General features: G+C 35.7%; 1 protein-coding gene across 1 annotated transcript in view; it reads left to right on the forward strand.

Annotated features, from left to right (window-relative positions):
- ESF1 (ESF1 nucleolar pre-rRNA processing protein homolog) overlaps window positions 1-25,529 on the forward strand; it is a 105,804-nt gene that overhangs the window by 26,642 nt on the left and 53,633 nt on the right. Inside the window, exons 7-9 of the mRNA XM_043983167.1 lie at window positions 7,683-7,797; window positions 8,490-8,634; window positions 22,716-22,877. Coding sequence (XP_043839102.1) covers window positions 7,683-7,797; window positions 8,490-8,634; window positions 22,716-22,877 — 422 coding nt within the window. The remainder of the gene's footprint in view (window positions 1-7,682; window positions 7,798-8,489; window positions 8,635-22,715; window positions 22,878-25,529) is intronic.

The raw sequence follows: 25,529 nt of genomic DNA on the forward strand, positions 1-25,529 counted from the left end.
GTTTTTCTTAACTTCGGACTTTCAACATGTTTGAGTATTGACTGGAAAGGCATTCATTCTCTCATCAAACAAATAAGTGAATTTCCTTCCCTTTCTAGTTAACAGTTAGAAAAAGTGGGAATTTTTTAAGGTGTTCAGTTTAGTGGTTTTGGGACATTTGTTAAGGTTTCATTCATTTTAGATATGACTTAATGATAGTTAATTTTTTTCCCAAATTGTTTTCTTTTACCTTGCTTATTGGGAGAGTGCCATAAAGGATTTTAAACTGTTCTAGTGGAGAGGGCATGCCTAGAAAATGTGTTAAAAGCTGTGTCATTTTCTTTCATTTTGTTGTATACAGCATCAATAAAACAAACCAAATTTTCCCTTATCCTACCTAAGGAAACCCTTTTTCATCAGCTCCAAAATGCAGAAGCATATCTTGTACTAACCCTTGGCATCATTCATATTGGACATTTAAATGTATTTTACGAACTATAATCATTTATTCCTATTGAGCCCATTCACAAGTGATCTGGGAAGGAAATTTATTTTTCAAACTCAATACTAATGAACCATTCCAAAGAAAACATTTTGTGGTGAAGCATAAGCCATATGCTGCCTTTTGGAAACAGCATTACTATACCTGAAAAGTGTGTCAGTTTTAAGTAAAGTCAAAGCATAGGATATATTCCTTTTTTAACTGCCCCTTTTTTTCCTTTACATGACAACATAAGATTTTCATAGTAATTGAAGTGGATAGATAGGTGAAATGAAATTACTTCTAGTGGTTTTTGTACTCTAATCCTTAATAGTCTTCATGCATCAACTTCAAATGTTATTTCTAAATGAATTTTTATGTATTTATTCTGAATTTAGGTAATACCAAATAAAATTATCATAGCAGTATACATTGTAAGATGAGAAACAAGAATATTGTATATAGTAAGTTCAACGTTAACTTCCTAAAGTGTCCAGCTTGTCCATGCTTTTTTCCCAAACCTTTCTTCTGTCATCTCCACATATTAAAAAAAAAAAATGCCTCAGTGACCTACCTTTTTCTTTTTCTCTTTTTTTGAGAAGAGGGAGGATTATTCTCTTTCCCTCAACTTTCCACCCCACCTACCCCACTGGGAAAAAAGGAAAACAAAAACATTGTAATAAATACATGTAGTCAAGCAAACCAAATTTTCCCATTGGCTATGTCGGAAAATGTATGTTTTAATTCTATATTTTGAGTTCATCACCATCTATCAAGAGATGAGAAGCATGCTTTCATCATTAGTCCTCTGGAAATTGTACAGATGTTATTTTTCTATAATACCTTGCTTATAAAACACATTGTATTGTTTTTTTCCAAGTGCCATCACATATGTGAATTCATCTGATCCCTGCAACAAGATTTTAGGATAGAAAGGCAGGTTTTTTTTTTAAATGCCTGTTATATAAGAAATTAAAACACAGAGAAGTTGTGACTTTTCCAGGATGTACTTTAGGTCAATGGCAGAGCTACAAAGTCTTTAATTTCTTTAAACCATGCATGGCTTCTATTGATGAAACTATGCTTCTCAATTTTCTGGTCCATTAACATACTAGACACACACACACACACACACACACACACACACACACAGAACTTAGCCACTTAATAAGTTATTAAGTGCTTCACTTGAGTAATTTGGGGACAGAGGTTATTTGGAATCATATTTTTTTAAAACACACATATTCATTCATCAAATTCTGTTCTAGGGCCTCATTGTACACTAGACGTAGATTCCCAGATTTTCAAAAGCTGTGTCAATACAGTACAGATTCTACCATGCCAGAAAGAACTCAGGAGTCAGTCTAGAAATAGACAAAGTCTGTTTGGAGGACTGGCCCCCCTAGTGCAGAAAGGATAATTATCAATAACTTAGTCACTTGGTGATGACTTGGTAGCCACAGCAACCTATGAAACAAAGTTTTTAAATGTCCCTTAGTCCCATTCAGCCCCTTCCAGCTCCAAAGTGATTGAGTTGAAGAATGTGCCAAAATCATGGAAGAGGAGGGAGAGGAAGAGGATGCTGAGAATCACAAATGTTATGGACAATTAATTTAACTTTAACCTAGCTGTTGGTGTTTTAAAATTTGAGATCACTAAGTAGACTTGTTCCTGTAGAAACTGATTTGGTATCAATCTTGACATTTTCACTATAAACAAAGCCAGAAGACTGGGGGAAATTGGAGTAAAATGGAAGGAATAGCTTAGAAGATCTTCTTGGATGGACAGATAAAGGAGTAGGATGGCTTGGTTTTACTGTGTGTAGCTAGATGACAAGAAACATTTCATTTTGAACATCTTTTATTGCATTGCTCATGATCGTTATTGTCAAAAGAACATAGTGAACATCTGTTAAGACTGGGTAAGACCCTCTAAATTAAATCAGCATATACTTGGATAACCCAGTGAATTCACTGTAAAGGTAGCAAGCATGGAAGAACAAATTAAATTGTTGTCTTGAATGAATCTTTAATGATATATAGGTTACAGGTCTTTGACCTTGCTCATTCCTTACTCCTAAACCATACATTCCAACATTCTTGTCTATATGTCAGTACAGACTAATACTAAAAAAGAGATTTATAAACAAGTAGAAATGACTTAATCGTTCTATGGAAGCCATTCCTAATTCAGCTATTTGTGTGTAAGCAGAATATCAGCGTAGAGAAAAGATCAAGATTATTCTGAAGCCACAGGAAACAAATGTGTACTTAAAACAACTCCAGCTTGATAAATTTAAGCAAGTTGTTGATCCCAAATACAAGAAAAAATGGAAAAGGAGAGTGATTTAAAATTTTTCTTATTGAAGTTTAATTGGTGTAAGTCAGTTGTCATATTGAAAACATTTTTTAAAAGGTAAAAAGCACCTATTCGAGTCAAGCAGAGATGACAGCAAAGGGAAAAATAGTTTATAATATAAACTCAATTTAAAATTTGACAGATGGTGGAAGATTATGAGCAATATCATTATAAAACAGGGGGAAGAAGTAGAGAAAATATTTGTTTAAAAACTTTTGGGTGAGATACCCATCTGAGTAAAAGTCATCCCATGGGCATTTAAGGATGAAACTGGTAGGAGGAAAACCAACAAATGCAAGCTAAAAAAGAGTCATGAAAATGTTTATTACAAACTCTTTTCGCCATTAAGGATAGGGGGCATTTGAACTCAACATCACAATCCTGACCTTGCCTCAGACCATGCCTTGGAAGATTTAATCCTTTCATTCTTGAAACTCCTATCCTGAGACCCCTGAAGTCCTAATTAATGAATGTCTCAGATGGCCCATTATATCTAGCCAGCTCCAGTCATACTTTACTGCCCAACCATTTCACCAGCTGTTGTACACTACCTCACCCATCCCTTTCCAATTATAAAACCATAATCAATTCTATTCTGCCATTGCTCCTGGGAAGAGTATATTATTCTACTTCCCTATATTTCTACTTACCTTCCCTTTAATTTCTCAAACAAAGTGACCTCTTCTGGTCCCTACTTCTCTCTATATATGTCTCGCCTTATTAGAATGAATCTTCTTGAAGGCTTCATCATTTTATGTGTATCCCCAGTTCTTAGCTCTTAGCATAATATTTGGCAAAGAGTAAGTGATTAATGTTTTTCTTTCATTCGTTCCTGCTATTCCTAGCACATAATACTCATCTCCTATCTTTACTTCTTTTCACTGACTGGCCCCTCTTCCTATAATGCACACTTTGCTTACCTTTACATCTTATTTATATATATATGTGAGTAGAAACCTTTGCTTTTAAAATGTAAATACAGCCCCTCTAAGATAAATATATACAACTTGTTCTTTTCAAAGGACACATGTACAAAATCTTTCTTGATCCATCTAGCAGTTTCTTAATCCTAGGTCTCAGGACTTTTTTATTTATTTAATATTTTGATACCTGTATTTCAGTATAATTTGTTTCCCTTGTAATCTTATATATTTTATTTTATGCATTTCAAACATTATTGTGAGAAAGGTCCATAGCTGCCAAAGAAGTCCATACTTGAAAATGTTAAAAACTCATGTTTTAGTTGCTAAAACCTAACTTCCCTCCCACTCCCCTAATTATGCTTTGTTCATTTTGTATACGCTTACTTATGTACATGATACTTCTGCTATAGAATGTAACCTTGAGGGAAGGTTATTTTTGTTTTTGTATCTCCAGTGCCTAAAGGAATGCCTGGCACATAGTGCTAACTGATTGACTGTACATGCCCATAGAGCAAGGGGAAAATGGCATTGAAGAGAAACCGTACCTGGCCTCACCCAAGTAGACATAGAGAAGGTTAATGTGACACAATTTTGATGACACTGAGAGACAGAATCCAAATGTAGTTCTAAAAATTTTGGTGAAGAGCTTTGAAAACTCATTGACTGGGGCAACTAGATGGTGCAGTGGATAGAGCACCGGCCCTGGAGTCAGGAGTACCTGAATTCAAATCAGACACTTAACACTTACTAGCTATGTGACCCTGGGCAAGTCACTTAACCCCAATTGCCTCACTAAAAAAAAGAAAGAAAGAAAACTCATTGACTTGGCTTGCCATTAACTGTTATTTGTATTGATCTCAGCTGGGTCCTCACTATGTCAAGTTATTCCTTTTATTACTCCCAAATCTGTTCACTATTCCAAACCTTTTCAACCCTCCCCAGACCTCCCATGACCGTGTTATCAGGGATCTTGACTCATTTTACTGAAAAAGTTGAAGCCACTCAGAGAGCTCCCACTTCCCACTTGTTATGTCACATCCCTCAGATGCTTTCTGCCACTATCACTTCCTCAATTAAGGTGGTTCTTCTCTTTATCACTCCTAACCCCTCTACATACCAAAGTGATCCCATTTTATCCTGTCTTCTCCAGCTGATTGTTCTTCTATCATTCCTAATCTCTCACTAATCTTCAGTCTCCCATCTATTACTTGTTTCCCTATTACCTACAAAGGTACACATCTCCTCCCCTCAAAAAAACCTTCATTTGATCTAACCATCACCAGGAGCTATTGACTTGTATCTCCCATCCCTTTTGTGGCAAAATTCCTTGAGAAGACTGACAACATTTGCTTTCACTTCCTTTCTTCTTTTCTCTTATTAACTCTTTACAATCTGGATTTGAATCTCATCATTCAACTGAAACTTGCTTCTCCAAGGTTACTAGTAGTGATCTCTTAATTGCCACATCTAATGGCCTTTTCAGTTTTCATCCTTCTTGACCTCTCTATTAATGCCCAGATCTATTATTATTCTATTACAGCAATTAATTATCCTATTGTATCAATTATTACTTGACCCGCACCCTCAAGTATCCTCATTTCCAACTGCCTCTTGTATATTGCAGACTAGATGTCCTATAGACATCTTAAACTCAGTCAAAACTAAACTCACTGTCTCTCCCTTAGCCATCCACTCTTCCTAACTTTTCTGTTATTGTGAGAGCAACATGATGTCTCCTGTACATATATCAGGGTTGTACAAAATTCCTTGAAAGATATATCATCAGACAGAATCTTATTCAGACTTCTGATCACTGATATCAAGTACGGTATAAATCAGGGAAACAAATGAATGTTCACCCAACATTTGGATGACTAATCTGGGGATGTTTGACTGGCTGGCTATCTGACTGCTATGAATTTAATATGGGCCATTTACAAAATTCCTCCATACTGCTCCCAAATTGATAAGCAAACGATTAAGAAGCCTCTTAATTAAATAACCAAAGCAGAGTTAATTTATAAAAATCAATGTAAATGATTAGGGTCAAGAAATGCAAATTACACTACCTGTCTGCTTTTAATATAATAAGGGCTGTGGCTGCCTCTTGCCTTAGGGTATGCTCCAGCTTTCTATAACTTTCACTCTTTTTCTCCTTCACTCCAGCTTCCCTGCTTCACTTTCACTTCTAACTCCAAGCCCCTTTCTTTACACAGTCTCCTTAACATCCTTGTAGCAGCCCCCCTTCTGTCCGTCCTCTTAATCTTCCTACCTCTCTACATCCTCCTAGTCCTCCGGTGTCCCCCGTTCACTGTCTTCTCCAACCTCCATACGTCTCCCACTCTCTGTCTCGATAGCTCTCCTGTATATATGTTCCTTCTCTCCCCTCAAACCTCGGGCTCTCTGCGCTCCCGCACACAACAAGCTAATCCACCAGCCAGTACTAGGACTGTGCCCAGTGGGGACCCATGCCACCTGCTGCGCACCTGGGACCTCCGCAAGAGCTGTGCTAGAGGCTGGATCTCTGGGGTAGATCCCCCCCAGGGCAGAGGGAACTGGGGCTCTTTCCCCCAGCCATCTGACCTGGCTTCCAGTAAAACCCATGGGGCTTTTTGGCTCAGCTGAAGCAGAGGGGGAGGGGCACCAGCCCCTCCCACACAGAAAAAACCCCTGAGAGCCCAAGGCTTTTCAATCTCAGCCCAAAGGCAGGGTCCCCAAACCAAAATAAATTTCCACACTATTATGTATCAAATATTACTAGATCTTGAGACAAATGCAATGAATGAAGTAATTCTTGTTCACAAAGAACTGACATTCTAATGACAAATTACACACATAAGTATATACTGAACACATGTAAAGTTAATAGATATGAGTTCAAACTGCTATTCAACTGGATGGACAACGTAAAAGAGCTTTGTCCATGTGTGCATCTCAGACATAAAAAATGAACAGTGATGATTCCCAGAATGAAACAGGATGCAAAAAGTAGTTTGGAGTAGCCTTTGGAAAATTGCAGAGTTCTTTGGCTTCTCCATGAAACAGAGGCCCATTTTATAGTATTACCATTCTTTCAGTGATGATGTATGGCTGGCTGTAAGTCTTTGAACATCTCACTCAAGAACTGAAGTTGAGAATCACACCAGAGTCAATGGGAAGCAGGTTGTTGGTGTGGATAGGCAACACTGTGTTACAGAGAATTATGAAAAATGTCATCAGATCAGTGTCTGATTTTGAAGAAAGTTGAACTGACCCCATGGGGAAAATTCAGGATTGTGGAACAGACAAGTACATACACTTCATTGGCATCTTCTGGATGTTTTAAAAACCTCTCAAGACAGACCCCCAGCATGTTAGGTGGAACGCCTTTGGCAAACTTAAGGGAAGAATATACAGTAGTTACATGGGATGATAAATATGAGAGGTTGTTATTGGCATCATTGGAAGAAATACCTATATCAGGGAGATTGCACATGCACTAGATATATTGAAGTAGATATCTTTGTGTAAAATAATAATAATAGGTAGCATTTATATAGCACTTACTATGCGCCAGGTACTGCTAAGCATGTAAAATTATTATCTCATATGATCCTCACAATTACCCTGGAAGGTAGTTGCTATTATTAGCTCCATTTTACAGATGAGGGAACTGAGGCAAACAGGTTAATGAGTTACTTAGGATCAAACACCTAGGAAGTATTGGAGACTGTATTTGAACTCAGACCTTCCTCACTCCAAGCTCAGTGTTCTATCCATTGCACCATCTATCTTTTGAACGCATACACCTGTTGGTTTGTTAGGATGTTTTGAAAATGTTGACTGCTTTGAACTACATATAGAATGAATGTCTAAACTGTAGCTAACTTAATCCAAAATTTTTGTTTATTGCTAAAATATTATTTAAAATCTTGTTGTTGTTTTTTGTTTTTGCATTTAAGGTTTATTCCAGATGATATTACATTTGATGAGGAGCCAAAAGACATAGCTTTAGAAGTGGATATAACAGCATATAAACCCAAATATTTCACATCTGCAGCAATGGGAACATCAACGGTACCTAAACCAAATGTTCTTTAAACTTTACAATTTAAAAAAAAATTCACAATTTTCAGTATGTCAATACATCAATTATATGTCAGTGATATATGTCAATGGTAGTATAAACACTTCATGATAAGTCTTTTCCCCATGATACTTCCATAGCATTTTGGAAATGGAGTGGATTCAAAATACACTACTTTTATGCAGTAGCCATCTGTACTTTTCCTAGGAGCCATGTTGAGGTTTATAAAGTAGGAGGTCCACAAGTATTATTTAGACATGCCTAAATCACAGGGAAGGGGAGGGGTTTTCAAATTAAAATATGTTTTTACTACTCTTAAATCTGGTTGTCTTGACTTTTTCTTCTTAATTCACATTTCCTTTTTACTATCTTTCTCCTATATATCTATCCCTTAATCAAAAGTGTGTGGCAGAAAGAAAATTCTCAAAACTGAGAGGAAATACAAGAGTGTAAAATGATGGAAAGATTAGTAGCATATAGTTTGGGAAGCAACATTCTAAAATTGGTTTTATCATGCCTTATATCACAATTTAGAACAAATCTATCTGCCCAAATTAACACAGATTCTACATTGAGATACTTGTAAACCCTACATGTAACACTACAGAATTCAGGCTTATAATTTTGCCATAATTTTCTGATTTCCATTTTTTTGGTCTTTGGGTTGTGTTTTTTTTTAAAGGTAGAGATCACCTGGGATGAGACTGATCATGAAAGAATTAAAACACTAAACAGAAATTTTAAAAAAGATGAACTTCTTGACATGGATTTTCAAGCCTATTTAGCATCCTCCAGTGATGATGAAGAGGAACCAGAAGAAGAACAAGGTGCCTCTTAATTTTTATTCTTCTAAAAACCTCTTTGTATATTGATTTGCATATATAGGGGCTCTTGACAGTTTTAATTTTTCTCTGTGCAGAAGTTTTCAAACTTTTTGGTCTCATGACTCTTAAAAACTGAGGACCCAAAAAGAGCTTTTGTTTATGTGATTATATCTGTCAATATTTATCATGTTAGAAATTTAAATGCCTTCGTGTTATTGTGAAAAGAATTTTGGCCTTGCCAAAAAGGGTCTCAGGAACCTAGGAGATTCCCCCAATCACACTCTGAGAACCACTGCTCTATTGCAAAGAATTTAAGAATGGTATATTAGATATATATCTCCTCCCTAGATTGAAGGGAACAACAAACAGATTTCTTGGGAGTAACCTTTATTTTTCCTTTCTCTCCGCTATCTCATTCCCCCTCCCCCAAAAAAGTCATCACATTTTTAGCAACCTAAAAACTTTTCACATTTCATTCAATCTGGTGCTTGTTGAGATTTCATGTTACCAAAAACCTGAAGAAACATGTCAAGTTTTATATGTGTATTTTTATATTTACTAGATGAATGTATATGTGTATAGTACTATTTGTACTGTTTAGTATTTGACATATAGAGAGTATGTAAAAGTGATATTCAAAGTTATCTTGATTTTTAATTAAGGCTCAACCTTGTTTTCTTCAAACTGTGGCCTTGTATAGCTGAACATTTTCATATAAAACCTTTTGAAGTGTTCTTCAGATACCTTCTATAATAGAAGCCTTCATATATTTATTCTGTCACTAGTTATAATATATTTGTTGACAAAGAAATGAGCAATGAGTTTAATTACACAATACATTTAAATTAAACTTTGCTTCTTTTCCTTATAAATTATCTTTTCATATATGAAGCAAAAGATTTATTTTCCTCAGTTTTAAATTTTGACATATTATATAGACATAAAGATGATAAAAAGAAATCTGCTTTGAAAAGAGCACAAAATTAGATGTTATTAAAAAAATAACTTCCTTGTACCACTAAGTAGTCTATCCTTATTTTTTCTTCATTAAAACCTTTACAGTACAAAGTTATTCATAGTTATTTTGATCACAAACAAGCGTTTCCATAACATAGTATCACAAAAAAAGATGACTGCACATGAAACTGCAAATCTACCATATACAGCTTGCTATTCCCTGCAGTTATACAATGTTATGTAAATTTCCTTCCCCCCCCTTTTTTTTCCCTTCCGCCAACCCTGCCCTGCCCACCACCGCCCTAGAGATGGCTACCATTAGACATAAGTATATATATATATAGAGAGAGAGAGAGAGAATTATTCTATACATACTCCTATTTATCAGTTTTTTCTCAGGATGCAGATAGCATCTTATGTTCTTTATTTTTAATTTGTATATTTCTAATAGTCTTATGCATTCAAACTTCTTAAAACCATATTGCTGTTACTGTATGCAATTTTCTCTTGGTTCTACTCACTTTACTCTTCCTCATCTTGTGCAAGTTTTTCCGTGCATTTCTAAGATCAGTCGGCTCATTTCTTATAGTGTGGTAGTATTCCACCACAGCCATAAACCACAACCTTTCCTTCTATTCTGGATAATTCCTTTACAGTAGTTTTGATTTGCTTCCTTCTAGTTTGTCTATATTTCCCTATCTAAGCCACTGATCTCCCCGGAATATCTTTGAATCTAATTCTCTTTATTATTACATATATCTGACAGCAAAAATGGTAAGATCTGTAAAGAAATAAATTGTTATTTGAGATTTTTATGACCCCATCTTTTGGCTAGAATTTTTTAAAAAACCTTGGCATGCACTGGCCTGGGGCCCCGCAAACTGCATAGTGCTCCACCCACTGGTTGTAGCTGGCACCTCACGTCATTACCATTCACAGACGCCTACATGGGCCTGGCAAAATTATAATGATTGGAAGCCTAGTGAGGCCAGTCATGTGACTGTCAGAGCAGCCAGTCAATTGGCGGGGGGCTGTGTGTGTGGTCAGCCTGGGGTCTGCTGGGAAGAAGGGAGGTTTTCTGGCATTCTAGCTTGAAGCTGGAAGGCGACAGGATGATGCTGTGTGTTCTCAGCTCATTCCTGGGCGGTGGTGTTGTTCAGATTGTATAATTTCCCTTTCCCCATTTTATTTCCTTTCCCTTAATCCTACTGATCCTGTTTGTGTTTTTTTAAGTTCGTTCTTGTTAAGATTTTATGTAAAAGTATTAGAAATGATTGTACATTTATAACCTATATTAGATTTCTTTCTGTCTCGGGGAAAGGGGAAAGGAAGGGAAAGAGAAAAATTTGGAACTCAATATCTTATAAAAACAAATGCTAAAAACTATCTTTACATGTAACTGAAAAAAATACTATTAAGATTGAAAAAAACAGGGGCAGCTAGGTGGTGCAGTGGATAGAGCACCGGCCCTGGAGTCAGGAGTACCTGAGTTCAAATCCGGCCTCAGACATTTAACACTTACTAGGTGTGTGACCCTGGGCAAGTCACTTAACCCCAGTTGCCTCACTAAAAAAAAAAAGATTGAAAAAAACAAACCCCAAAACCCAGTATAGAATAAAATTTGTAGAATGCTTAAAACATAAAAAACAGGTGGCAGCATTGTAAATAAATGATAGCAGGTAACAGTATTAAAGATAGGTAACAACATTGTTCATAAATGTCTTTCAGAATTATTCTTCAATTGGCCAATTAAATTTAATCTTCCAGTACTTTTGTAATCAAATAACTGAGATTGACATTCTCTAATAATGTGATTGGCTTTTCATTTTTGCTTTTAGGCCAGGGAAAGTTTTTCTTATCCTCATTATAAAATAATAGGTTTTTCATGGATTTGTTTAATTTTTATGGAATTCTTCTTTTATTTGTATTTAATTAGTTCATTGAAATTGTTTAATTATTAAATATTTGCCAAGGAATTTGTTTATATTGTTTATTACTAGAACTTTTACAGTTTTTAGAGATCTCAAATAGGTTACTGATTTTCAGTTCTTTGCACTATCCATAAATTGAGTAACCATTATGACTCAACATACATATAAAAGCTAGATATTTATTCAGATAAATCTGGGCCCTTTGCTCTCACAGGTATATAAGAAAATACGTTAAACAACTATACTGTCTACTTTTTCTGTTTTACTTTATGCTGCTATATTGTAATTTATTGAAAACTCCAAATAGATCCTAGAACTTTTACAAGCCCTTAGTAGTCATACTGTCATCCCCTCAGATTACAGTTGAGTAAACTTACAGGTTCAGTGGTGAAATAAGCTGGCCAAATTTATTCAAGTAGTGAATAGGGTCAGAACTTCACTTCCAATTCAGCTCTGTTGACTCTAAGACCATTGTATTTCTTATTATATCACAGACAAGGAGACAGCATTGTATTATGGAAAGAGATCCTCTTAAGATCTAGAAAGCTCAGCTTGACTGTATAATATTGGACAGGTTACTTAACCCCTGTGTGCCATACACTCCTCTTCTGTAAAATGAGAAGATTGAATAAAGCAGCTTCTGAGGTACCTCCCAACTCTAAACCCTCTCCAAGCCTTGTAATAGGATAAGTGGTGACATTCTTTGTGATATTGCAAGGAATAAGAATGTGTTTTTCACATAGATTGGTACAACAGATTTGATGCATCTGAACAAAGATTAGAGTTGCCAGTAGTGGAACAAGAACCAGGACAATTTTAGCAGTATTATCTTTTTTTAAAAAAATTGAGTTTTCATTTGACTAAATTTCAGCATCTCTGCTTAGCAAAATTTTTAAAAGCTTAGGTAATGATATGTTTTGCATGTGATTCTATTCATTTAATAATATATCTACTTATTGATCATTGGATAGATATGGTCCAAAGTAACAACCGTTTAATATATGTGTAGTGTTCAATAATTTTATGTTTTTAGTACTTTCTGCTTCTGTTATTTTCACTCCATCACCATTAATGCAGAAGCAAAAGACTGTCACATAGGATTTATGACCCTTTTTGTCTTTTTATGTTGCATGGGCCATTGGCCAAAAGAAGTTATTACATCATGGTCATTCATGCTTCTGGAGGTTAGTCTTTCCATACTGAGTTAGACCAGTCCTTGGACAGCAGATACCATACTCACAACCTTTTCACTTGAGCAGAACCTACCAGAGTTCTGTTACCATCACTGATAGTCTTTCAGGATTCCAGGATACCACTATTATCAAGTCTTCAGGGTACAATTTAAAGTTGACTAGCTAGTTTATCTGGAGTAACCAAATCACAGCTCTATTGATATTCTTTGTATAAAGGAAACCAGATGACATAAAACTATTTCAATTAAAATGGAAGGATAGGTTACAGATTGCCAATGAGAGAGGTGAATAGAAATGTTGGAAGAGTTGGTTTCATGATAAGCCTATAGGAAACAAGATATTTTGTGGAATATTTTGTTATCTTGGTTATACAAACACAAACTGTAATGAAGACAAATGTAGCACCAATATCTGTTGCAGAGGATAAGAAAGAGATATTCCTCAAAGAATTTGGCAAGATATTCAGGAATGTCAGCATAACTTGATACTTAGTAACTTCAATCAGAAAGTGGGCATGGGGAGGATGGCAAAAAACTATGTTGGAAAATTTGTAAAAGATTGAGAAATGAAAAAAGATCCAAAGGCTTATTGACTACTCAGAATTCTTACTTCTTTGGAAAAAGTCAGGAAGCTCTGGCAAAGCACCAAAAAATGTTTCTTTCTCTCTCTCTCTCTCTCTCTCTCTCTCTCTCTCTCTCTCTCACACACACACACACACACACACACACACACACACACACACACCCCACGAGGCAGGCAGGGAACCAAACTATATTAACTACATCTTGACAGAAAATTACTTGTTACCAGCTAACTTAGGAGTCATTTCAGAAACTGCATTTTTTGTTTACTGGGTCAGAGCAAAAGTCACAATCTGTACCAAAATAGAAGATGAGGCAGCAAAATAATACCAAATTAGTGTGTATTATTCTCTAAGCATTGTATCAGCTCTGACTCCATTATATTTAAACAAATTGCTAACCCTGAAAAATGAAAAAAGAATAAAAGAAAAGACAGTGAGTCCATCTCTAATTCTTGGAGAATTTTAACTGTCCACAGGAGCCCCAGTGAGGCCGAAAGGGCCTAGAAATCAAATTATCTCAGCGAGCAAATATTCAGACTTTTTGCCAAGAAAAGACACATGGAAGCCAAAGGCAACATTAGTTTAGAATGCAACCCCATTTGAAAACCATCATGGAGCTGAAAGACAGTTACAAGCAGTATTGCCTCACAAAACAGTGAAAAGTAGTTGGGGGGAAAAGAAACCTGCAGAGAATTTGACATGTACCCTAACTGAACTAAGTCATACAGAGAGTGATTTATAGTTGAAGCTGGAAGGAGGGCAACAAATAAATCTGAATTGGAACAGCTCTACTGACATTTCTGTGGCAAGATGTCTCATCAGCTCTAAGAGTGGAATCATTGAGTTTTGACTACTATCACCTTAAGTATACCCATTGTACATTTCGAGGCAATGCAGAGTGTGTGTGTGTGTGTGTGTGTGTGTGTGTGTGTGTTAAACTGATTTCAACAGTGTAAGGAGAGTTAGCAGGGCACATCAGTACCTTCTCTGCAAATTGTCTTTGAGAATTGCACTGAGAAACTAAAGAATTTGCCCACTATCACAGTCACTCTTTTTCAGAGATGGGAGTTGATCCCAAGTTCTTCTTTACTGAGAGGTGAGCTTTCTTTCCACTGTCATGCTGCTTCTCTTAGTGGTTTTTAAGAAGATGAAATTAAGAGGGAGCTTGACCTAAAGAAATACATACTGAAGAAATTCATGCTCTAGGTGATACCATTTGAAAGTTTATGATAGCACAAAGAGTGGAATATTCCACACTACCCCATGTGGAAAATATTACATAGCACTTAAACCAGAAAAAAAAGAAGATTCAGAAGACACCAACTTTAGTCGTATTTCTACATTCCCATTTCTGTAAAATCTTTGAGTGTGATCTAAGCACACATCAAAAGGATCCTTAAAGAAGACATGAAAAAAGCAAGCCAACTTAAACTTCTTTCTACAAAAGACCATAACTTCATAGCTGTTACATTTACTGAGATGTGAACATAAGATCATTCTGTATCGATTTGTTAACTTCCCCCTAAAAAGTATTTTACTTAGTACTTAATGTAGGGCAAATGCAGTCTTAATAGATTTCCTTAAACAGGTATTACACAAATTTTTATTAAATTAAATAGAATTTTTGACATATGTTTCGGGGGTGGGGGGGGTGGTCTTTGGTCAGTGATCCACTGATTATCATAAAGCAGCACATAAACCATGGAAACATATGCTCACCAAAGCTATTTGCCACTACTATGGAGATTATTCTATACAGCTTGAAAATAGAAAGAGACTCCCTATTAGTGGTATCACTCTCCAGGGGTGTAAAGCCTAAAATTCTAGCCTTGATGTTTAAAATCTAATGTGTGGTCACCTGACTTGACCCCAGTGTAAAGGAGAAACTAGCTAGGATTTACTGATCAATTCAGCAAGAGTTTAGGTTTTTATTTATTAAAGTGTATTAGAAGTTAGTGAAGAGAGAAAGATTGAGAACAGATTTCTTAGCTTAGATCTAATCAGGATAGCCAGAGATAAAACCTTGCCTTTTCCTAACAGCCCACATGAAGTTTCTCTGCCACCACAAGCCAGTTCTGGACAAAAAAGAGCGCTTCTCCCAGAAGCCCTCTCTAAAACAGGAAGCAGGGTTGTCCCCACACACAGCTCCAAGCTTATTGGCTGGTAGCTTTGATTGACATGACTACATGTGGTTCTGTAGACATAACTTCCAGACCCAAGTCACATGCTTTCTCCTCAGGGTAGAGTTCTGATTCTCACACTCCTCCCTGTGCTTCATGTGAAGAAACATCATTTCCTTACATGAAGCAATAATATTACAGATACTTATGACTAACAAAGTAAAGGGAATGAAAAGAGAGAAAAGAAATTGAGCGACACATTAACAAAGGCTAAAAGGGGGCGTTATAAACAGGGAAAAACTAAAGGGGGCATTCCCCTTTAGTAAGTGGACATTATAAACAGCGTATACAGTGGGGAAAAGGAAAACAGGAAAATGTCCATTTACATCTTTGGAAGTCTTTTCTCAGATGATTCTTGGGATGTCCTCTGGGTGTAGTTGTGGAAAGGAAGTCTTTCAGGTGTGGATGCTGAAGCTCAACTAACACATATCAGCTGTAGAGTTTCAGGTGTGATTGTAAAGTCCCTCAGGTGTTTCAGATACTGGTAATCAGCTGGGAAAGTTTCCTACAAAATTGAGCTTAAGGCAACTTTAAATAACTTTGCCAATAATCAAATCAAACAATGAAAGTTCTCAAAAACATGTCTAAGGAAATTCAGAATCTTTTAGAGATTTTACAAGTATTGCCCAGTTGTTATGCGTGAAACATAAAATAAAAACAAAAATGGAAACATTCTCTAAAACTTAATATTACTACAGGGGATACTACTTATGGGTGGCAGTGTGTTGACTCTATCAGGCTTAGTAATAGAGAATCTTAAGTGATATCTGTACTCTTTTCAAAGCCAAAATTAAATTAGTCTATTGGGGGGTGGGGGAGTAAATTAAATGTATTCATTCATTTAACACATAATTAATCAAAACTTTCTTACATACCAGAAACTGCTGGTGATACAAAGACAAAAATAAAATTATACCTTCTTTCAAGGAACTTACATTCTCTTCCAAGGAAAAAGAATAAACATGAGTAAATACCAAAAATATGCATGATAATTTCTGAAGGACTCAAAAAAATGAGATTAGCATAAGCCTTATACAGGAGAATAAAAAACCCTTACTACTATAATTACAACATGTACTTGGATAGGCAACTTATTAGGTTGATCATTGTAAGTAATTACTTAGCTGGATTTCGTTTGGGAAATGCAGAACATTTTTAATGATCCTAAGCTGTTCTCCTGACAGTTTTTCTGTTTTTAAACACCAATGTTCTAATGATAATACATCATACGAATCATGAAGTTCCATGGTCTTATTAGCATTAGGATTGCAGAACGAAAAGGACATTAGAAAGATGCATGGTGAGTTTAAGAATGCCACATTTTTTTTTTGGTAAAATTTTTAAGGGGCAGCTAGGTGGCACAGTGGATAAAGCACCAGCCCTGGATTCAGGAGTACCTGAGTTCAGATCCAGCTTCAGACACTTGACACTTACTATCTGTGTGACCCTAGGCAAGTCACTTAACCCTCATTGCCCCACCAAAAAAAAAAAAGAAAAAGAAAATTTTTATATTTTATTTTTTTCCAGTTAAATGTAAAAGCAATTTTAATATTTGTTTCTTTAAAATTTGAGTTCCAAATCTCTTCCTCCTTACCCCCCTCCTTCAGACAGTAAACAGTTTGATATAGATTCTACTTGTGCAGTCTTCCAAAACATATATCCATATTAGCCATCTTGCAAAAGAAAACAGACCAAAAAAACCCACAAAACCCCCAAGAAAAATAATGAAAGTTAAGAAAAAATATGCTTTGATCTGTATTTAGATTCCATTGGATCTTTTTCTGGAAGAATATAGCATTTTTTGGTAAGCCCTTCAGAATTGTGTTAGATCAATGTATTAATCAGAATAGCCAAGTCATTAACAGTTGATCTTCATACAATATTACTGTTACTATGTACAGTGTTCTCCTGGTTCTACTCATTTCACTTTGCATCAGTTCATATGTCTTCTGAAACGTTTTCTGAAACCATCCTGGTTGTCATTTCTTTTAGCACAGTAATATCCCATCATGATTATATACCGCAACTTGTTTAGCATTCAATTTCCAATTTCGATGCAGCATCTTTTCAAGAAATGGTTACTGTCTAAAGAGTAGTGTTAAATGTATCATCAGAAGCATACATCAACAAGTAAAGTGGGATTTTTAGCAGTTCAGTATAGGCGTGATGGATGGACAACTTGAGTACTTTACAGGTATTCATGAAAAATTATAAGACCCAGAGAAAAGGTCCCCAGCATATTGGGGAGATCCTTTAAAGGATTTATAAAATACCCTAGATGGGAATTGCACTGGATAGAAAGACTTGGAGTGATTTCAGTATATATTGGTGAAAAGAGCACCAGTGTCAGTGAGATCACTGTGTCATAGAAGTAATGGAGTACATGACAATTTAAAAAGCATGTTTTATCTTAAATATCAACTTAATAAGAAACTTGCTTCAACTTCTTTGAGGATCTAGAAGTTAAAGTTGGTGTTTTTAATGATGCTGTAACTGTAATTTTCAACTTATTTGATTATAAAAATAAAATACCCCTCACTTGTACTAAACTCTTGTTTTAGAGACAAACATACCTTTATATGAGTTACCCCACATTTAGAGGTTCAGAAAGTAAAGTTTTATTACTGGAAAAAATCAATTTAAAGTAGGCCATCAGAGACTTGCCACTAAAATTTCAACCTGGAAGGATCTTGCTTCTAATTATGTTTTCAGAAATGAGCTTTTAATAGAAAGAAATACATTGCCATTTTGTTAATGTGTTCCTGATGTTTTATCCATCAAGTTATGGGATACATGACAGAATTCCATCCAACATTATTATTGTGGCACTAAGCACAAACAGAAAAAAAATGAATTTCAGCTGTTTGAATGGAAATGTAAAAGTATGATAGGATGGAAAGAATGTCCTGGATCATTTTTTATTCATTTTTTTTAAATCTATAAAAATATTTATAAGCATTTTCTTTTACCAATTTTTTTTTTATAAAAATGTTGCCTTTTTAGGATTTGAAGAAGAAAAATCTGCTACTTTTGGTGTTATACAATATGAAATACTTTATAATGTCAGATATTTTTTAGGAACCTTTTAGCCACAGATCAGAGTATGGTATGTCTCCATTATATTGCTTCTGAATTTTTTCACTCAGTTCAAAAAGTCTTTTGTTTTAAGCGTTTGAATCCAAGACTTTAATTTATGTTTTTGACCTGGGGAATCACAGTGGGAGTTTAGGAGTACAATTTTTATATGTACTTGCTTTTTTCTAATGGTTGTTGCCCTCAGTTTTTTGTATTATTCCTTTGGAATCTGGCAGCACATTATTTTATGGATTTGGGAAGGGGAAATCTTGCCAAGTTAACTTGCAAATTAACTGAAATAAATGCTTATCTGCTCACTTTATTTTCAAAATAGAACAGGGAGCCCATTTGAAAATAGATTTGCTGACTATCAAATAGAAAGACTCAGGTCTCAAATTCCTTCCCACCCAGTATCACCACAATGAGAGCAACTTCTTTTATCTCTCTGCCTTGGAACTCAGTTCTGATATACCCAATTAAAGAGATGTCTTTTTAGTTCTTTTCTACCGTGAAACTCTGAAGCTGAGTACATTTGCTCACATCCCTACTCTCCCCCATGTTTACCCACCTTTTTTTCCCTGAACATCACAAGAAATATACTACTACTACTACTACTAACTAACATTGATATAGCACTTTGCGTTCTTTCCATATATTATGTCATTTGATACTTACAACAGCCCTGTGAGGTTGTTCCTTATATTGCCCACATTTTTTACAAATGAGGAAACTGAGGCTGACAACAACAACACAGAACTATGATTTGAGGCAGAATTCAAATTGAGGTTGCTCTGACTTCAAATAAAATGCAGGCTCTGTTTACTGTGCTACCTATTGAGGATGAAAGCATAGTTATACCCCCTTGTGTCTAATGTAAGAACAGGATGTGATGGTAGTTGGACATTTGAATTAAATATTATGTTGGATGGAATCTCCTTGATCCAGAGCCAGAGGTCTCTAGTTCCAAGAAATAATATAGGTTTAAACATTCTTATTAATGAATGGATCAAAGAATAAATCATAAAAAGTCCATAATATTATTTAAAAGAATGATAACAATGATATACCAAAACTCATGAGTCATAGTTAATTTAAAACTTAGAGGAAATTTACATCCCTAAAATCTTATATTAACAAAATAGAAAAAGGAAAGATCAATGAGCATGCATAAATTAGCATCCCTGAAATAAGTACAACTAAGGAAACCACAAAAATTTTAGAACCAGAAAAATGTGAAAATAAAGACTATAGAATTTAAAAGCTAGTTTTGGGGGCACTTTTACCAAAATCAGATTAGGCAAATATGAACTGATCAAGGTGAATTTACAAAACAAGAAAATAAAAAATTATCATAAAGTACAATAAAGTATTACTTGCTGGCAAAACAATTAAAAAAAAGTTAAATATCTTGAAAATTTTAAAATCTCAAACTAATATAAGACGGATTAGAAATCTTAACTCACTCTCAGAACAAAATTTAGCAAACTATAAATTAACTACCAAAGAGAAAGGCTTTGGGGCTAGATGGAGATGTGAGTGAATTGTATGAAATGTTTAAAACTTATAGCATAATGCATCAGGACTTCTATAGCAGTTTATAACATAACTGGGCTGCAGAAATGATGTACTTTGGCCTCCAGGATCAAATATAAAGTCCTGTATTTCCTACCTTTCTAGTCTTCTTACACCTTATACCCTACCCCATGTACTCTGTAGTACAATGACTCTGGCTTCCTTGTTGTTTCTCAGGACACTCCATCTTCTTGCTCTGGGCATTTTCATTTGCTTTTCTTCATGCCTAGACCTTTCTCTTTCCTCCTTTCCATCTCCTAGCTTCCCTGGTTTCCTTCAAATTCCAGCCAAAGTCCCACACATGAGAATCCTTCCCTGGTACCCCCTAATGCTAGAAACTTCCCACTGAGAATATTTCCCAATTTACACTATACATAGCAGTTTGTATGTTGTCGCCTTCCCATAGACTCTGAGCTCCTTGAGAACAGGAACTGTTTTTTTGCCTTTCTTTGTATCCCCAGTGCTTAGTATGGTGCCTGACACCTATTTGGCATGTAATAATTGCTAAATGGCCAATTGACATATTACTCTGGCATCTCATTTATTGGAATGTGAATTTGATAGATTATGTCTTTAATAATCCCAATGGTTAACAGCCTTAAACCTTTAGGTCTGGCTTACCTTTGGTAATATACAATAGTAGAGGGGGCAGCTAGGTGGCGCAGTGGATAAAGCACCGACCCTGGATTCAGGAGTACCTGAGTTCAAATCCGGCCTCAGACACTTGACACTTACTAGCTGTGTGACCCTGGGCAAGTCACTTAACTCCCATTGCCCCACAAAAAAACCCAAATATACAATAGTAGATTTGAAATATTCTTTCTGTTTTTCTTATGCTTCCTTTTTCTCTCCCATTCTTTACTGAATTTAAAGAAACTTTTAAGAGTCAAATTTGTAAAAAATGCATGTGTTTGCATAACTGTTAGTATATGATTGAGAATTCTGCCCACTTTCCAACACAAACATCTGAAAACATCACAATATAATCAAATATTTATAAAACATCACAAAAAAACTTTGAACCATAGAATCATATTCGTCCCATGGTTGTTAATCTGAGATCTATGGTTTGTTTTTAAATATTTTGGTGGGACTATAATTCATATAATTGATTTCCCTTGTAATCCTGTTATATTATACAATTTTTAAAACTAACAGACACAGACTGAATTGCTATTTTTCATTTATTCAAGGGTTTTTTTTTTTTTTGTACCAAATGGCTAAAACTAATATGGTAATGTTTTAATAATTGTACATGTATAACCCATATCTGATTGCCTTACCCACCTCAGGGAGGGGGGGGGAAGGGAAGAAACGGAAGGATAAAATTTGCAACTCCAAAACTATAATTACAAATGTTTATTTTTTTTTTAAAATATGAAAAGGGATCCACATAGGCTTCACAGAATGCCAAAAATTTCAGTTAAACACAAAGGTAATGAGATCTAGATTAACTTTTTATTTTACTGGTGAAAAAATGTCACAGACGAGATTAAGTCCTATGCTCTGGGTCATATAAGTGAGTTTTTTGTTTTGTTTTGGTTTTTTTAGTGAGGCAAATTGGGGTTAAGTGACTTGCCAGGGTCACACAGCTAGTAAGTGTTAAGTGTCTGGGGCCGGATTTGAACTCAGGTCTCCTGACTCTAGGGCCGGGTGTCTATCCACTGCACCACCTAGCTGCCCATATGGTGAGTTTTACAAGCAAAACCAATTCAGGGATACTTCCAATAGAGTATACTCTCAGTTCTGATTTATAATGCAGCCAGAGGTAATCAGCTTAGTCACTTTTCAAAAATCTGTTTTTAAACTTTATTTAGGGGGGGCATTACGTGGCACAGTAGATAAAGCACCAGCACTGGATTCAGGGAGTACCTGAATTCAATTCCGGCTTAGACATTTGACACTATCTGTGTGACCTTGGGCAAGTCACTTAACCCCATTGCCCCACAAAAATACCCCAAAAAACAAAACTTTATTTTAAAACTAATGTAGAAAGTTTTGTGGGGTTGGATAAAGAGCTTGAGTTATTTGGCTTAAGAGTATAAACAGCAATATTATTTCACAGCCTGTACTTAACAGTTGTAGTTTTTTTTTTTATTTTTATGAAAAGGTTAGAAATTATGAGATGATACTGCCTAGCTTTATATGAATTAATTAGTCTTCATTTAATCATAGTGCCAAAGTAGATTGACCATCTTAGCTTTGCAAAAGGTTCTTTTGTAGGGGCTTTCTGAGGGCAGCTAGGTGGCGCTGGCCCTGGCTTCAGGAAGGACCTGAGTTCAAATTTTGTCTCAACTTGATACTCGATGTGTGACCCTGGGCAAGTACTTAACCCTCACTGCCCCACCTATCTATCTATCTATCTATCTATCTATCTATCTATCTATCTATCTATCTATCTATCTATGGACTTTCTGGTAGCAAATGCTGGTTGGAAGATTCTATATTTTGTTCATAGAGCAGTAGTTAACATGCTTCTTTTGGGTCTAGGTTAATGATCAATATTCATTTTATATCTCATGAGCCCCCATTATAGGGTTGTTGTTATTGTAATTTTTAGTGGGTGTGTTAAACTAAATTGTTTCTTTATTAGGTAATGATGGAATTAATGGGGCAGAAGATGTCAAATCTAAAAAGAGCCAAAAGGATGATGATGAACAAATTACCAAGTACAGGCAGCTTTTGCAGCATATTCAAGAAAAAGAAAAGAAATCCAAAGACAATGACATGGAAATGGAAATTAAATGGGTTCCAGGTAAGTTAAGTGAACTAGCATTTATTTAGCAATGCTGGGAATACAAAGAAAGGCAAAAGCAGGCCCCATCTCAAGGAGCTCACATTGTAATGAGGGAGACAGCAGTTATTTACAGATTAATAAATAAAGTTATTTACAGATGATATGTATATTATCAATTGGGTATACTCTCAAAGGGAAAGCTCTATGATGAAATAGGACTAGGAAGAGCTTTTTGCAGAAGGTGAAATTTTAGCTGAGATTTGAATGAACAGTGGAAATGTGGAAGGAGAGAGTACCAGGCATGGAAACCTGCTCGAGGCTGGGACATAGAATGTCATGTTCAAGGAACCAGTCAGTATCACTGGAGCTAAGAGTACATGGGGTTGAGTGAAATGTAAGAAGACTAGAAAGGTAGAAGGGGGCTAGGTTGTGAAGGTCTTTGAAAGCCAAACAGAGGATTTTATATTTGATTCTAGAGGTAGTAGAGAAGCACTGGAATTTATGTTCAGAACTGAGCTTTAGAAAGATCATTTAGACAGCTGAGTAAAGGTTAGACTGGATTGGGGAAAGACTAGACCAGACAGACCCACCAGCAGGATATTAAAATAGTTCAAGTGTAAGGTGATGATAGTCTGAAGCAGGATGATAGCAGTGTCAGAGTAGATAAGGAGGTTGATACAAATACTTGACCATTGACTGGGTATGGGGGTTAAAAAAGAGTAAAGAGTCACAGATGACAGCAGGAGTTATGGAGGAAAGAAAAACCATGAGCCAGACACTGAACTCATTGAGAAAGAATCAAGAATGTCCTGGAGTTCTGTAGAGAAATACTACCAGATTTTTGATTGGATAATAAATACAGATTGAAGGAACCTCAAAGGAGAAATGATGGTGGGCCTGGAAGTGGAGAGCAAGAAGTTTACCAACTTCCCCACCTCAGCCAGTGAAAGTACAACCAGTGCTGGAAAGAGTAGCCAGGAATGAATTAGGTACCTAGCTAAAAATTTTTGTTCTCCATATTAAATTCACAAACCTTAGTAGATTGTAGATTCAGAGAAAAGGAACATATATTTGAAATAACTATTAATTACTAATGGGGTATTTATTAAGTCATAGATAGCTCAGCTTCTTGTTTTGTTTTGTTTTAGTGAGGCAATTGGGGTTAAGTGACTTGCCCAGGGTCACACAGCTAGTAAGGTGTTAAGTGTCTGAGGCTGGATTTGAACTCAGGTCCTCCTGACTCCAGGGCCGGTGCTCTATCCACTGTGCCACCTAGCTGCCCCTCATCTTCTTGTTAGTAGATCTTCCCATATCTGGAGTTGGATGCACTGATGAAATTTCAGATTTAGTAGTAAAAGAAACTATGGCCTTGGGCACTTACTCTTTCTGGAATCATCATCAATAATGATAAAATTGACAATTATAACTAGCATTTATAAAGTACTTATGTGCCAGGCACTGTGCTAAGCACGATCTCCTTTTTTCAGCTGAGGAGACAGGCAAACAGCTTAAGTGACTTGTCCACGGTTATATAACTAGTGTTTCACAGCAGATTTTATTTCAGATCTTCCTGACTCCAGGACCAGCACTCTATTCACTGTGGCACCTAGCTGCCTCTGCAAATAAGATTAGACAAAGTGACCCCAAGGTGCCCTTTAGCTCTAAAACCTATGAACCTATGTTTCTTTTGGCCTAGAATGTGACTAATATCTCCTTTGGTTCTGTTTGGACTCTTTTTCTTTGATGATGTAATCATTTTTATCTGTTAGTGAAAGTAGGTCTTTGTTTTTAGTTACTATATTCTTGAAAGTAATAAAACTTTCTCTTTTTTAAAAAATGCTTTTTATTTCAAATGATTATACTATTTTAGACTGACCTTCTGTGCTGTGAACAACTAAATAAATACACCAGAAGTGATTTTTATAGATATATTGCCATTTCAGCCATCCTTTTTTATTTGGGAGTTAGTATGGAAGATTAGGCAGCTAGGTGGCATGGCCCTGGAGGCAGAGGATTTGAGTTCAAATTTGGCTTGAGATACTTATAGCTATAGACCCTGGACAAATCACTTAACCCTATCTACTTTAGTTTCCACATCTGTAAAATGAGCTAGAGAAGGAAATGGCAAACCTCTCCAATATCTTTGCCAAGAAAACCCTAAATGGGGTCACAAAGAATCAGATACAACCAAAAAATGACTGAATAACAGAAAAATGGAAGATCAAAAAAGCAGTAGATTTGTAGTTAGAGAATTTGGCTTTAAGTCCTTAAAGGTGGATTGCCTTGACAGGGTTACACAGACAGTACCACAACCTGGCTTCAGTTTCCTCATCTATAGAATGAGATTATTGAACTGGATAATGGAGATTCCTTTCCACTTCTAAATCTATTCTCATGCAAAGAAAAACATGTTGAGGTTAAGTGAAGGGAGAGGTGCAGAAGTCAGACCCAATACTATATTCTTCATTTATGTTAAACAGTTTTCCAAGCACAAGCAAATCAGCAAACATTTATTTTCTAACCAATCGGCAATCCTGCTTTAGCAGATTTATGCTTTTTTTAAAAAATAAGCGCTTATTTCCTCAGTACTATTTAGTTTATAGAAAGATAATTGTATATTCTTTTTTAGATTGCATCATGTAACTTCATAATATTTTTTTCAATAAAAAC

Source organism: Dromiciops gliroides, chromosome 2 (assembly GCF_019393635.1).
Source record: "Dromiciops gliroides isolate mDroGli1 chromosome 2, mDroGli1.pri, whole genome shotgun sequence".
Lineage (NCBI taxonomy): Eukaryota > Metazoa > Chordata > Mammalia > Microbiotheria > Microbiotheriidae > Dromiciops > Dromiciops gliroides.